At 39.2% G+C, this 15293-nt stretch overlaps 2 protein-coding genes across 2 annotated transcripts; one reads left to right on the plus strand and one right to left on the minus strand.

Annotated features, from left to right (window-relative positions):
• Positions 1 to 5240: 5240 nt before the first annotated feature.
• znf365 (zinc finger protein 365) lies at positions 5241 to 6641 on the minus strand. The gene is made up of 3 exons (XM_030787437.1): positions 5881 to 6641; positions 5495 to 5666; positions 5241 to 5291 (listed from the first exon to the last, which is right to left on the minus strand). The coding sequence occupies exons 1-3, from the start codon at positions 6639 to 6641 to the stop codon at positions 5241 to 5243; spliced, it is 984 nt and encodes a 327-aa protein (XP_030643297.1).
• Positions 6642 to 8235: 1594 nt separating this feature from the next.
• On the plus strand, positions 8236 to 14105 carry rtkn2 (rhotekin 2). The gene is made up of 12 exons (XM_030786751.1): positions 8236 to 8370; positions 10021 to 10227; positions 10421 to 10469; positions 10645 to 10698; positions 10883 to 11000; positions 11189 to 11389; positions 11660 to 11754; positions 12063 to 12169; positions 12420 to 12551; positions 12859 to 13024; positions 13143 to 13250; positions 13510 to 14105. Exons 1-12 carry the CDS (start codon positions 8236 to 8238, stop codon positions 14103 to 14105), a joined length of 1968 nt encoding a protein of 655 aa, XP_030642611.1.
• Positions 14106 to 15293: the final 1188 nt, after the last annotated feature.

Raw genomic sequence — 15293 nt, forward strand, 5'->3', positions numbered from 1 at the left:
GAGAAAACACTGCACTTTTCAAATATTCAACTTTACCCGTGGAAAATGACTTGACTGGACAATTGCTTACTGTTTCTTACATCTTTGGGTCCATTTACTAAAGATTAATTCATCCCAGCATAGTGAACCTCTCAACCTTTCACTGGGGAACAGATGAGAATGGAGGGCTTAGGGAGGGAATGATTCACAAGATGCTCTACACGAAGGCTTGGTAACTTTTCTCTAGAACTGTAATCTCATTCATGGTGGATAAATGACAGTATTTGTTCCGTGGGGTGGTGAGGTGGTGTCAGTTGGTTTCAGTAGATGTTCCCTGCCAAAAAAGACTCTCTGAGGGGACTCAACACGAGGGTCCTTGATTGTCCTCAGACACTGTTCACAGAATAGCTTTAAAGTTTGACTTACGATAATTAAGGGAGAGAGTAAGAATTAAAAAGCTGATCCCAGGTCAGCCTGCATTCACCACTTTAATTAATTACAAGCAAAACTATTCCCAATTTATCCAATCTCCCTAATAAATCTCTTACTGTAAATCTCTCTTGTGAAGAAACAGAGCAATCCATAATGTTATGTGTTTGGCCACAATGCGAGTAGCTAATATTAGCAACCAAGAAAACAATGATGTCATAAAGGAATTCCTGGAACTTTATGTGAGGGCCAGAGAAATGTTCATTTCCACTGAAATAAAGTTCATGCTTTGCACTGCAGTTCAGTGGATGTGAAAAATTTCCAAGGGAACGATGTAATATCCTCTTCTTTGGTGATTTTGGCATTAGCACTGCACCATCACAATGAATATGCAGTCAAGTAATTGTGCAGTCTAATAATTAATCACTTTATGTATTTTCCTAATACCATCACAAACATCACTTGTTGTTAGGTTACATTTGGTCACTCCTGAGCAAAGCAACGGCAACTCCCCTGAATAGGACATAACGGTAAATATTAGCTGTATCTAATAATATATCTACAAATCTAAAAATATAACCAGAATAAAACTTGTTTAAAATGCTGTCTGATATCCAATAAAGTAAAAAAAAAAAAAAAAAATCAAGTTCTGGTAATAACAATCATTTTTCCATCTGGTATTACATACCAATGAATTTTATTGCAACGCGTAACACTAACTCCACCGTGTGGACAGAGTGAGAATGCAAACACATTTACGCAGGGAAGAGCCTGTGGAGGTTACAAAGCGGTTAAAGAGCAAAGGGTCTTCTATATGAACTGGTGTGAAGGCCTCATCCAGAATAATGGAAGATCCACAAGGAGGTGAATAAAACAGAAAACACATTTGGCGTGGATCATGAATCACTCTCATGCCAGAAAATCATGAATCAGAAGTGTCTATAGATAAATAATAGACCATATACCAACAAAGAATGTTATGTTGGAACAGGCAGGGCACCAGTTCCACTAATGATAATACATTATTTGTTATGTGCACACGAGGTTTTAACAGGACAATTGTATTCTACTGTTTTTACCCATAATGAAGTTTGAAAATACCAAATAGATTTAGAAACCCAGTCAGGTCAAACATTAAGTTGTTTGAGGAATAGAGAACAATTCCCTCACAGTATACCTGGATAAGAACTTAGTAAATTAGGGAAGCTCAGCTGTTCAGTGCTGAAAACATACAAGTAGTTGTGTGATGTACTGCATAGAGCAGAGAGTCTCATGACATAAGTAGGCACAGAATGTAGTGCAGAATAGTCTCATTCTTTATTCTTTAGGACATCACAAGGAGCAGCACAGACTTGGTAAGATTACTCAGAAATTTCCGGAGTCCCTCTAGCACAGTGTAATACAGACTATAGTTTCAATAGAGAAAGGCACACATATGAGATAATTCTCACAAAACAAAACTCTGCATTTTAAGCAAAATTCAACATGTCACAACAGTAATATTATTAAACTATGTCAATATGCAAAACAGTACAAACAAGAGAACATCAAAAAAGGATCCATAAATTAAATATTAACGTTCTTCCTCTAACTTTCATTTCATGATTGTCCAGTATCCCTAACAAATCTAGTATCTTCATTTGGCCTACTTTTAATTTAAGATTGCACAGTCTCTTTGTACTCCCTCACTTCACCTTATTAACACATACCTTGTGTCACTGAAATATTCCATTATTCCTTCGGTCAGAAAGTATTTATACAGTGCATTGTGTACTAGCTACACTAGGAGCATGCCCACTCACAGTGTACATTAGCTACACTTCATGCGTACACAAAACTATCACCGTCTTTACAAATATATCACAGAAACTGATGTGTATTTGACCTGTTATACAAAAACATGAAGGAAGCAGAAAGAACAAAACAGGTGCCAGATTCTAGACCTCACATGGAGCAGGGACATCACAATATTTACCATCACAAAACATGGTTGACTAGCTGTACACGATGTCAGCCAGACAATATTTGTAACATAACATGTTTACTGGCACATAATATTGTAGATTTGCATTTACAAACCAAAAATACTGTATTTCTCTCTCTAGATGTGGCACTGAAAATATTCTTACATTTCTCGAAAGGTGTTTTTGAAAGGGACTTGGTGACACACAGTGTTGGCATTATGCGTTAAGCTTTCAAAGAATTCAGTGGGAAGCTCAATAACCCATGATCCACATATATCTGCAAATTACGACAAGAAAAGTTCTTTTGATTCGATCTCTCTCCTCCTCAGCAGAACCCTCACCCCACACCCCTCGCACCTATGACACAAAATTTGTTTGCAAGTTGAAAACAAAGTTTGAAGAAGATGGCCGATCCAGTAATAACCAACTGCTTTATTACATTTTAACAGACGTAGTTCTGAACTTGGCCTGTAGTTGGATTGTTAAATTAATTACCAGCCTCCACATCCAATACATTCAAAGGGAACGCATCCAACACATGGTGGATTCCACAGTGTAATGTAACAGTATCTCTCTTGTAACTTATGACAGATAGTCCATGTTTTTAGGCTACATAGGTATAAACAGAGTCTGTGCATTTGACAATAATAACAGTCAGTGCACTAGACAGCAACTCGTATAGTACTAATTAGCATTGATTTGTGTATTTATCTAGTCATAAGATCTACTGGAAACATCTGCTCACAAGAATCTAATTTGTTCTTATACTGTTAGGCAATACAATTAGATATGACAATTTAGATAAATATAGCATAATGTAAAAGTTATCAAGTGAGCTCACTGTTTTTTTTTTTTTTGTAGTTGGTTTCAAACTGGGTGAATGCCAAATGAAGACCAGCGCTGCACACATTTTGAGGGTCCTATGTGATTACCCTCCATCAACAAGAGCACCACTTAAATACATATGCTACCATGATATACATCAATATAGAATTACAGTCACGGAGCAGGTTATTGCTCAATAATCAAGCTGACAGACTGACGATGTAGCTACAGGAGCCCCATAAGAGCGCTCTATGACCAGAGAGCTCATTTAAAGCTGACATTCAGAGTAGATTCAGTTCATTGCTACAGTATGTATTTTCTTCACAAAACAGCACAGCTCTATAGACACACAGTTCACCTACAAACTGTATGATACCAAAATACAAAATAATGCTAAAATTAGCTCTGACCTTGATTTTCATCCAGATAGAGTACATTCATATTATTAAGTTCAATATTTTAAAATCACAAATGACCTCATGATGAAAATGTAATTCTGATTAAGAGTATATCGTAGATTTTAAAGATTATTGCTAATGTGGGTAGTAATGTATGAGAATCGACCTCAAAAACAATTTTTCACATTCATCTAGTTTTCATTTAGCTTATTTATTTGACTCACTCAAATTAATTTTCCACAAATCATATGTGTACCTGCAGCTAGTCAGCAATGTAGGTTTGAAATAAGTCATTTGTCAATACAAGTACCTTGTGTTTTTTCTCTGTTGTTTCATTTCAGTTGCTAAGAATAATATGATCACAACAGACATCTAGTCAATCTGATAAGAGTACAACTCAAAATGAAGGGCTATTTTACCGAAACAACACACATCCTCTGTCAGGTGGTTTACATTCAAAATTATTTACACTCACATTCAAACTGACAAAGAGCGGTGATTACTGTGCTTTCAATATTCAGTCATGGCTAAGCAAATAACATATCGTACTAGAAATATCTTGCTTTTTACTGGTCTCAAACAGTATACCATTTCTATAAGGACCTAACCAGACAATACTGAAGCAACTGTAAATCTAAACAAACCTATAATTCAACATAAGTCAAAGCGGAAACCCAAACTCTGGCAGAAGTAATACAGTGTTCATTTCAGCGGTTTGATGTTAAACCAAAACTGAGTCGAATAATGTAATGTTGAAAATATGGAGGTCTGGAGGCTGAAAAGGAGCGTAAGCATTCCTGCTTACAGACGGAACTGCATATCCAAAATGATCTATCTTATCATGTTGGCCTACAGTTCCCAGTATAGCCTCTGTTCAGGACCACCGACATTTCTAGATGTTAAACATAATACATAATGTATATCCACGTTATTCGCATGCACATATACAGACACATGGGTTCTGTTCCTAAACTTCATACCCATCTGACCTCCGTCGCTGGCTCCACCCTTCACGAGCAGAGGGATAACCTGATCTCTCTCGAGGTTGCCTTGGTAACACCCATCTATGGTGAGAGGTGTGTTGCTGCCCCTCTTGGGATGACAGAGCATCGCCAGAGGACCTGACATCAAATAATAGAGCTTGTCAAGAACACAGCCCTCCTGGTATTCAGTGTCAATATATACGCTCCAAAACACACACGCGTGCTCACGCACACATGCAAAGACACACAAGCACAACAGAGCACACAATAACACCAATGTTATATAAAACCACACAGACCCAGTTTGGTTTATTTAGCTGACACTCTTACTGACCATAAATTACAATTACAACGGTCAGTGTGAGAGATTTATACACCTAGAGCAACCTTGTGATTAAATGCCTTGCTCAAGGGCATTGAACTGTCAGTTCACAACCCTCCAGTTACTGGGCCAGTTCCTTTACAACTACTGCTCCTTTTAGTTATTATATTACCATTGGCCTCTAGGGATGCTTATGAATAAAGAGGGTGTGTAAATATACATTCCGCCCGACACATAGGACAAGTGAGACCATGGCTTAAAATGAGGCTAAATTCATTTTGATAACATCATAATTTTAAGTTAATAGTTTTCTTGCACACTGAAAACAAAATACAATGAATTACCTGCTTTTGGTTATTCTATGGGAGCCATGGTCAGCTGGAGGTGAGACCTGGAGGAATGACAGAAGTATGAATGGTAAGAGGTAAGAAACGTCAAAACTATGGCCAACATCCTTGTCCTTAAAAGTATGACTAAAAACTAGAAAATGAAAACGGTTGGTGAAAAATAATAATTGATTTTGCTTGCTAGTAGCTTTACTGGTGTCTGTCACTTGATTAAATTACATGTTAAATGTTGAATGTGGTTACATACAGGATGTGCTGGACAATGTTGCCTATGGGGAGCAGTACGATAATATTCCAGGAGCCTCTCAGCCAAGGCGATGCGCCTAAGGAGGTTCTCTATAAAGTGCCGTAAACGAACCTTCCCGCACATCTCATGCTGGGCTGCAACTTCCAGAAAATTCTGGATGGAAATAACCTCCCTGGAAGCAATCAAAATTAACAACTAAACACTGAAATCAGATGAATCACAGAAGAAAATAACCATTAAATTTTCCAAGAAAAATGGAATTCTCATTGCAAAAATATTTGGAATTAAGATTAGTATGTCTCAAGGAGATCTGTCATTCCAAAACAGGTAGTATATGATTTAAGATCAGAAGCAGGATTAAGATTAGGTTTCTGCCCATTACTCACTGTTCCTTCCTCTCGAGCTCATGTTCTGACATGCTGAGCTGTTGTCGCAGCGTGGCAATCACCATAACAGCCGAGTCCACCTGCTTGCTCAGGGCTTGTTCACGCTCCAACATCTCCTGCTTCTCCCGAGCCAGGTGGTGGGAGTGAGCACGTTCACACAGGAGCGCTGTGTCCGTCTGGGCAAGCTCAGAGCTCAGCCTAAGCAGACGCCGCTCCATGCTGCTATCTGCTACTCGAAGCATCCCCTCCAGCCTCTGCCCTACCATAGTCACTGGAGCACAGCATGGCCCTACACCTGCCCTGACCTCCACACCACGACAGTTACTCTGTGGAGACAGACCACTCTGGCCTGGGCTTGGATCTGGTGGTTGGGCTGGACAGGGGTCAGGGTCAGCACTGATACTTGATTTAAGCTTGCCTTCACCTTTCTCTGTAGTGTTTGTGTCTGTGCCTGCATCTCTTGTTGTTTGATTCTTACCATCAGCACTTTTGTCCAACCCTGTGTCATGAGCACTTTGTTCTCCTGGCAGAGTGATATCAATGTGAGAGTGCCCTCTTGTGTTTGGGAGGCTGAGGTCAAGTCTAGTGTGGTAGGTGTGGCTGTACTCCAGGTGTGCTCTCAGTGAGGCCAAGCTGTTGAAGCGTTTTTGTTCCCCACACCGGGGGCATCGGAAGGGGAGCTGGAGGGGTGCCCCTGCACCACATGCCTTACCATTTTCCACAAACAGGGAAGTACTGCGTGTGCATAACTTCTGTTGCATCTCTCTGCAAACCTGACAATAAAGAGATAAAAGGACACTGAAATGCAATTACACCAATTAAACTACTAACAAAACATTAGATATGGATACTTTTACTAAATCATCAGCCAGGATTTAAAAAGAGCTCCTGTGAAAAAAATCCCATTTACTCTCAACAAACATTTCTTTAACACTAAAAAAAAAAAATACGAATCAAAATTTATTCTCTCTGTATTTGCTTTATATCATGGAATGGTCCTGTTACGTGACAGCCTGATGAAAAAAGAAAAAAACAAACGTAACACTTCATATATGAGCGACGTAGAAAGTCAGACTGATTTCGAATATTAGATTCTGTTATTTGTGCTAAAGCTACCTAATTCACTTCATGGTTGCTGACATAGCCGTCTGTAATATGAACGGGTCCAGATACAGTAACGTTACGATCAAAGCGACCAGAATGTAACAGGTTTATCTGTTAACTGGGCCATTGAACGACTAATACTGATGTGACGTACGTCACCTGATGGCTAAAGCTGTGTTATGATAAATGGTACTTTTAGAACGGATCAGTCCTGAAACAAAATACGACTACATATTCATACATATCATGGTTGCGATATCTGGATTAAGATTTTTCAGGGCTAATTCTCTACACGTTACGGCTGTCAAGCTAATTTAACTGTCTCGTGAAATCGTAATGACCCATTTTGGTAATGCAATATTTAAGTGGCAAAATTTTACCTAGTTGTCAACGATAACACTAATTTACCTGAATTCAAGAAGACCAGGATGTACCAGAAGCAGTTCTGTGTGACGTACCTATCCACGTTATGGAATCCCGGCAATGACAAGTCGTAATGCAGTGCAGCTTTTATTCTGATATGCCGTTTTCCCTTAAGTTAATTTTGTAACTAGAGTGCTATACCTCGAATCTGCGACGTTTCTGGCTGGTGTTTGAGTGTACTATGGGTTCAGCCCGCAGCCATTCAAAACTGCTCATCCGTTAACGTCATTTTATCAAAAATGCGTCTAATACTAGATAATCTAATAAGATCTACTTAATACATAAGTGAATGAACTGTAAGGTCGTCTGTGACATATGCCAGCCAGTGATTTCCACCAAAACTTAAAATAACGTTGAGAGGTTATAATAATGTGTATTTTTTTAATTCATGGCTGTACCATTGTCGTATAAAAACAGGTATTCCACAAATACTCCAGAGGCTGTCAAAGCGCAAAAATCACAGATTTGAAGATGTGATTAGCATACGTACAACAAATACCAGGGAAAACCAATTTAGACAGACGGGGGTTACTTTAGGAATCGAGATATTCAGCTCAAAAATTTCAAGGTCGCGAATCACATCGAAGTGTTTCAAAATGTGAAAAAATATCCCCAAAATATCCACCTTCTGGTGCTGCGTTTTGTAGAATGTAGCGTGGTATATGAAGGGCCAGCGAAACATTTTAAATTTGAAAGTGGTAGAATCCATCTGTTGTCTAGACAACGCAAAGCTTCGAAAGGCGGTGATTGGACAACACCGGTTGTTCACAGTTTTCTAATCCGTTGGGTTGGCTATCCAGCGGGGTTGGTCTGAGTGAACCTGCGAATATGGATTTACCGCGGGATATTCGAACTTTTACAAGAAACCTTAGTACAAGGTCAACTGTGTCGTCCTGTTCCTCTCTCGCCATGGAGATTAAGAGAAAGAAAATACGACAGAGTACGGTGTTTTTGCCAAATGAAGTGAGTATGTGACTAGATCCCTTCGATATCTACACTGGTAACGCTAGCTGTTTAGCTACAGTAGCCGACGTTATGTCATCATGGTACTGATCTAATAGCTTCCAGTTACTGAAATTCCATTTATTCGAAGCCTGAAAATCTTTTGTAGCATTTTATAGCAATTCTAGTCTCGTCGAATGATAGGCATTTATAGTTCATGAAAACTTGAGAAATTCCAGAGAATATTGAAGCAGTCTTTTCCATAGCAGAGAACTCAAGGAAAATCGAAGATATCGGAAAAGACTGGAAAAAGTCATGAAAAATGTTGATGTTTTGTGTGTTACATAGCCTCCTCACTGAAACCGAAAGTAAACCAACCAGCCACAGTTTGGGCGGCAGCAAATTGCACGTAATCTGAAGAAAAGGCCTACAATTCACTTATTCGTAGAATGTGTCTGCATTTATCCCAAATTTTTTAACTTGAACAATTCTGCCTACAGCTAGATGGTCTCATATCCTTGTCTCTTACTCTCCTGCTCATATGTGTAATGGTATAATGTTATGGGAAACTTTTAGAGAATTTTTGATAACTCATTAAATATTAAAGACACCCGTCTCCGGTGCGCATGTTTGCGAATGAATGACACTTAAACAACTGTAAACGTAGATTATCATTAACCCAAAAGGCTACCTTTGCTCTTTTAGTTGGACACGGATGAGTGCTGTTATACGAACTGTAAACATTGTTTTGGTATAAATGAATAATTCTGCTTATCAGTAACCAAATGACGTAATATTCTTCCAGGCGAAAAACATGAAACGATGCACAAGTCTGAATGATACGCAGCAGATAATAGAGGACATGAATTTGTTGTACATACGACAGATTTCTAAGAAACTACAGGTAGTGAAAACACGTGTTAAAGGTGTATGATGATGTTTACTTGCCGTTCTGAGCACACCTCTGACTTAATTTGACTGTACAATTTATAATTTGAATAGTTATCTGTCATGGGCAAATGTATATATACCCGAAGATCATCATACCCCTCTAAGCACGGATTTTCTTAGTAGCCTCCATGTTTAGACTGAGCATGTACCTTAGTTCATCACCCTTATCTACAGAAAAATAACTGTGATAACTTATCTGTGCAACTTGTCACAAATTCTTATCACTCAGAAGAAACTGGTTGGATAAGTGTCCCTGTCTTACTGTGTATTTAGTATTGCCACAATATCCCTTTCCCTTTAGTTTAGTGAAGAGCAGCATGTGTTCACATTGCATTTTCCCTGTCTTTCCATCACCTCATTTTCAAAACAGTTACGTTTCCCATCTACACTGTTCTTGCATATTCCATCACTGGTTAGTTATACCTCATTGGACATTGTGTCTGTTTGCTTATTGAATTCCCAGTAGCTTAGTAAATCAAACCAGCAGATTGTGTTCTTGGAAACCCCAGTCTCACTGCGTGCTTGATTTCATTCTAAAAAGCTTGTGTAGTTATTTAGTAAAAACAGTAGCAGCTCTTATTCATAATTATTCTGTGAAGTCAGCTGGTCTGAATGTGCTTTAGAGAATGAGGACAAGCATGCAGAGTGAGTAGGCCTGCTGGGGCCCAGCTTTAGAGGACTTCACTAAAATTGGTGCCTGTTTGGCTGCATCTTTCTAAGGACAGCGATATCCAGGAGAAGCTGGACTTTGAGATGAAAATGAGGGCAGGAGCCTACAAGCTTCTGGTAGCAAGCACTAACAAGGAACAGATACTTAATGCTGCCAAGAGCCTTCTGACATGCAACACACGCATTAGAGCCTATATGAGTGAGGCACAGAGGAAGAAGGAACAACAGGACCTGACTGCAACCTTGAGGAGAAGGTGTGTGTGTGTGTGGAATAACTGCATAATTTTTAGTAAAAAAAAAAAAAAAAAAGTCAGTATGGAGAAGAGTATTCCTTTGTATTGCTATCTATAAACCGCAAAAACATTGCAAAATGCTGAATACACCATTTTGTGATGTTCACCTCCACAACATAATACCTAACAGCAGAATTTTACTCTCCAGATCTGCTGAGTGTGATCCTAAGAGTCGAGTGCCGTGTAAAGGGAAAGTGGCTGTGTCTGGTAAGAAGTTTCAAGCCATAGTAAAACAATCAGACAGTCAAACTCCATCTGAGCCAAACACTCTTTCACTGCATCAGCTGCATTGCTGGGTGTCTCTAGTTGATTACGTTCAGTAACAATAAGGTTTACCCATATTTCAGTTTTTCCCTTTCCATCATCTTTCTATCCTGTGTAGGTCTTCGAATTCCATTGCTGTGGAAAGACTCAGACCACTTCAACAACAAAGGGAGTGAGTAGTTTTTATTCTTCTCTTTCAGGTTTTGCGTGCAAACTGACGTTTAAAATTTTGGACAGAGTTTGTTACATGTGAAAATCATTCTGTATAATTAAATATTAGATCTAAATTTGCCCTGACTCAGACTCAGCCTCACATCGCCTTTGTGTAACGAGTGTCTTTGAACTTCCATCCACAGACTCACGGCGTGTGGCAGTCTTTTGTCTAATGAAGACTGGCTCTGAGATTTTTGATACAGAGATGGTGGTTGTGGACAAATCAGTTACTGATATCTGCTTTGAGGGTGTGACTATTTTGTGAGTAAACTAAATAAAGTAAAAAGGTTGAGCACTGAAATTTTTCTGTATAATGAATGAATATACATTGATAACTGTAGAACAATATGCTGGTTTGTTTTAATTCCCAATACAGACATGGATTTTGGACTGTAGTGCTGTAATGCAGTTTTAAACCTTTTGCTGCCTTGTGTGTGTTCTGTCTGCAGCAGTGATGCCAGTCCACAGTTTGAGCTGAATCTGGAAATTTATAGCTGTGCCATAGAGGAAGAGAGCACCATGGTCAACACACCAAAGAAACTGGCCCGAAAGCTGCGGTCTTCCTTTGGTAAGGCATCAGGAAAGAAGCTCTGCCCCCTGCTGGATGGAGGAGATCCAGATACATTTCTTCAGGCTAACCCCATACCACCGTAAGAGCTATTTCACAACCCTATTATCAAACCTTCCACAGAATGACATTGCCACAAAATGTTGATTAGAAGACGCCACTCTTAGATATGATCTCTGTTAACCATAAGACTGATCTAAGACTGAAATATTCCCTTAAAAGGCGGACTCCTCTATGAAGAGTTATAATAACCAGCTATACATTCATGTTATGCCTCTGTCAACAAAGTGGTGAAAAAAAAAATGATGGTGATGTAACTTGGTTTTTCTTTGGCGTCTCTGCTATGTTCCAGTGGGGCTCGGTATTCATTACTGGCTTACACAACACTGGGTTTGGAGCAAGCAGAAGACTCTTTCCAGTCTCACTCGCTCATAGTCCTGCAGAACGGTGAGGGGAAATTGTGGTCTATAGATTATCTCCTTTTCACAAATATTTCAAGCAAAGTGCACTTTGAACTGCAAATGTTATAAAAGATCACAAGGAAATACTGCACAGTAAACATCAGTGATAAGCATTTGTACCCGGAGTGACTTGTTTTGAATTGTTTGTAACACAGTTTCCTTCACATCAAAGTAGATTTGGTTTCAACTAGCATGACATCAAATAGCTAAGATGTATATTATTTTCTTTTATGGTGAGTTCATTAATGACCCCAATCATCTTCAGCTAATGCTTCCTGTCTTTTCTGTACTTAGTTGAGGCATCGTCATGGCTGCCTCTCTATGGAAACCTGTGCTGTCAACTGGTGGCTCAGCCTGACTGTATGACACAGGATATGATGAGCGGCTACCTCAGCCAACAAGTGAGCAGCACACTCCAACTGCAGTCTGAAAGCATGTTGTTCCACAGATACAAGCTGTTAAGTTATGAATGTGATGTCGGTCCAAGAGATATAATTACTATCACTGAACTCTGCTAATTTATGCTAGAGTTATTTTTGACAGCAGTGAAAGTGACATTGAAAAATGTACATGCTTCTTTGACTTTGGAAATATCTGTTTTATTGTGATTAATGTGGTTAGATGAATACTCTTTGCTGTGTTCACGTCTAGCAAAACGTAGAGGGACTGCAGCGCATCTGCAGGCTGTACTGTGTACTGAAGGCTGGGCTTCTGTCTTGTTATTACACTCTTGAGGAGATCGAAGCCAAAATGGAGCCAGGCCTCATCATCCCAATCAACAAGGTACAGCAATCCAAAGTGTGAGACGATGCATGCAGACTTTGATTTATGTTTTTTGTAAATATGACAGTAACTGTGATAACTGGTAAGAAATGGATGTGGTGTCTGTCTAAAGATCCTTCTATGAACGCTACAGCAGGAAGTGATGCAGGTTGTATGAGACTTCTTGTTTGATTGTAGTCATGCTGTATGCAGGTTGAATGTGATATGGCATTGTATGATTTTGTTGAAAGTCTGATCATTGTGTCTAGTGTGAGGGATGGGTGCGAATCTTTGTTTTATTTCCTCGTCTTTTCTGTTGTGTGGTCAGGACACCCGTATTCGTTTGGTAGACAAGGAATCCCAAAGAAGCAGCACCAAACTGAGTCTCACGAACCCAATGAGTGGGAATTCAGCCAGCTATGTGTTTTCTGCTGATAGCCCCGATGCCCTGCAGGACTGGCTGGAAGCCCTGTGGCAACACCTCTATGATCAGGGTAAAGATGAAGAATTAAACATATGAATAGATTCAGTGTTGTTGATTTTGTGGTGGGAGATTTGAGAGAGCTTTTGTGTGTGTGTTTCTAACTATGTGCTCCCATATCCATTCTTTAGATCAGTGGAAGCACTGCTGTACTAAACTGATGAAGATTGAGGTCTTATCGCCACAGAAACCACCTCTCTTCCTCACTAAGCAGGCTGACTCTGTCTACAATGATCTGAGTAAGCCCATGTGTTTACATAACGTGAATGGTTCTACCCTATCTACATGACTCTGTGTCTTAATACCTAAAACACAAGATGAAACCTGACTTCAATTTACCATATTTGTTTTAATGGTTAATTTTTGGTCGTTTAGAACTTGATTAAAGTCAATATTTTAATTTTTTCACAAAAGTACTCATTCCCCTGCAAGAAAACATTTGACTTCCTGAGTACTACTTGAGTTTGATTTTAATTTGGGATGTTATTAATTTTGCAGGCATTGGCTCTCCTGGAAAGTTTGAGAGTTTGACTGACATAATCCATAACAAAATAGAGGAAACTAGTGGGCAGTATCTTATTGGACAGGAGAAAAGTGAGCCTCCTCATTGGGCAGCACTGTTTGAGGGATCCCACCCAATAGTAGTGCAAAAAACTGTCCTGTCCCCAGGTAAAGAAAGCATTCAGTGTGATTCCAGTCCTACAACAAGCAGCCATAAGAAGAGACGAGCCCCTCCCCCTCCCACTGATAAATTACCATTTGTCCAAACCACCGGTCCCTTATCCTATCAGGAGAAAGAAAACACCTTTAAAGGGCTGAAGTCTCGTTCTGGTCGGCCTTCACTGGATGCTAAATTCTCTTCAATCATTCAGCAGCTGCAGAAGTCCCATGGTACCTCTCACAGAAATGCACCTCTTGGACAACTAGAGCCTTCTCAGCACCCTCATACTCCCAAAAAGGTTCCCTGGAGGGAGCCTGAACCCGATTGTCTTCAAGACCCTGAGGTTGCCCAAGATCACCAGCAACCTGTTCCTGCACCACGACACAAACTTAGGAAATCCTTTCGAGAAAAGATGAACCCTAAAGCCTGGTGAGCTGATCAGGCAAAGCTCAACAGCACATTCTTGTTCTGTCAGGTGGTTCTTTTTTGTCACTTCCAAGCTTGTAGTGTTTTCAGTGCATAGCACTCTCTCATCTAGCACATCAGATAATTTCTAATGTTTGGAAAGAGACAACACTGTGCTGAAAAAGAAAAACACTCACTTGTTTACAGAATAAAGGAAGGTCTACTCACTTTAAATGGGGAGTACACTCATTTTAAATGAGGGTAGTTTTAAAGGTAAAGTAGGTTTGATCTTGAATATCCTTGTATATAAACACTTTCACAAAGCTGCACTAAAGAAATTCCACTGTGAGTTGTGATTAATCACAAAGAGATTCATTTCAAGGAAAAACTAAATTACTTTTAGACTGAATGTTGGACCAGATATTTCTTAGAATGAGTGAGATGATAAACTATGAATAGATTATGAACAAGTTATGGATGTGGGTTCTCTTATGTTTAACCACTACTACCAAGCACTTTTTATTAAGTCCTCGGGTTTAAGCTGGATTTTTCTTCATGGAGTCTGTCTCCAAGAAGTCACCTCTTCATGTGATGGCTAAAATATCATTGTTTTCTTCTGTATTACATTTCCTCTTTTGTACTCTGCCTTATAGCATTTTCACTAAAGTTACATAATGACAGAAGGTGACAAATACAAATATGTTGAAAAAGCAGTGGACATTTTTATTGTTTCATTTGTAGATGAGGATTTTTTTTTTTTACATTATCAGTGTGACTAGAAACTAATGCTAACGTATGCCACTCTATGGGCCTTATTCATTGAGCCAAATTGTTTTTATATCATTTAAGGCTGAACATGAATCTTCTTGGCACATTTCAATGTCCTTTTTTCCCCCCATTCCTTAGTTCTTTAAGTTAAAGTCAAGCATTTTACTAACAACTAAACTGTGAACCAATAAGAGACAGTAGTTTACTTTTCTGTATAGAATGTTAAAATATGAAGCATTAGGTCCTTGTAGTTCATGTGCAATCTTGTAGCCTCTAAGACCAATTTGACTGTAATTCTTCACTTACTTTTTTGTCATGTAATGTTCTCCCCTGTGTACCTGTCTGGAATAAACTGTACTCTTATATACCACGATGAACTAGTGCTGTTGTTACTTGAACTTTTATTTCATCTTAACATTTTTTCACATCTTTACAAATGCTTACAGCA

This window comes from Chanos chanos, chromosome 10 (genome assembly GCF_902362185.1).
Source record: "Chanos chanos chromosome 10, fChaCha1.1, whole genome shotgun sequence".
Classification (NCBI taxonomy): domain Eukaryota; kingdom Metazoa; phylum Chordata; class Actinopteri; order Gonorynchiformes; family Chanidae; genus Chanos; species Chanos chanos.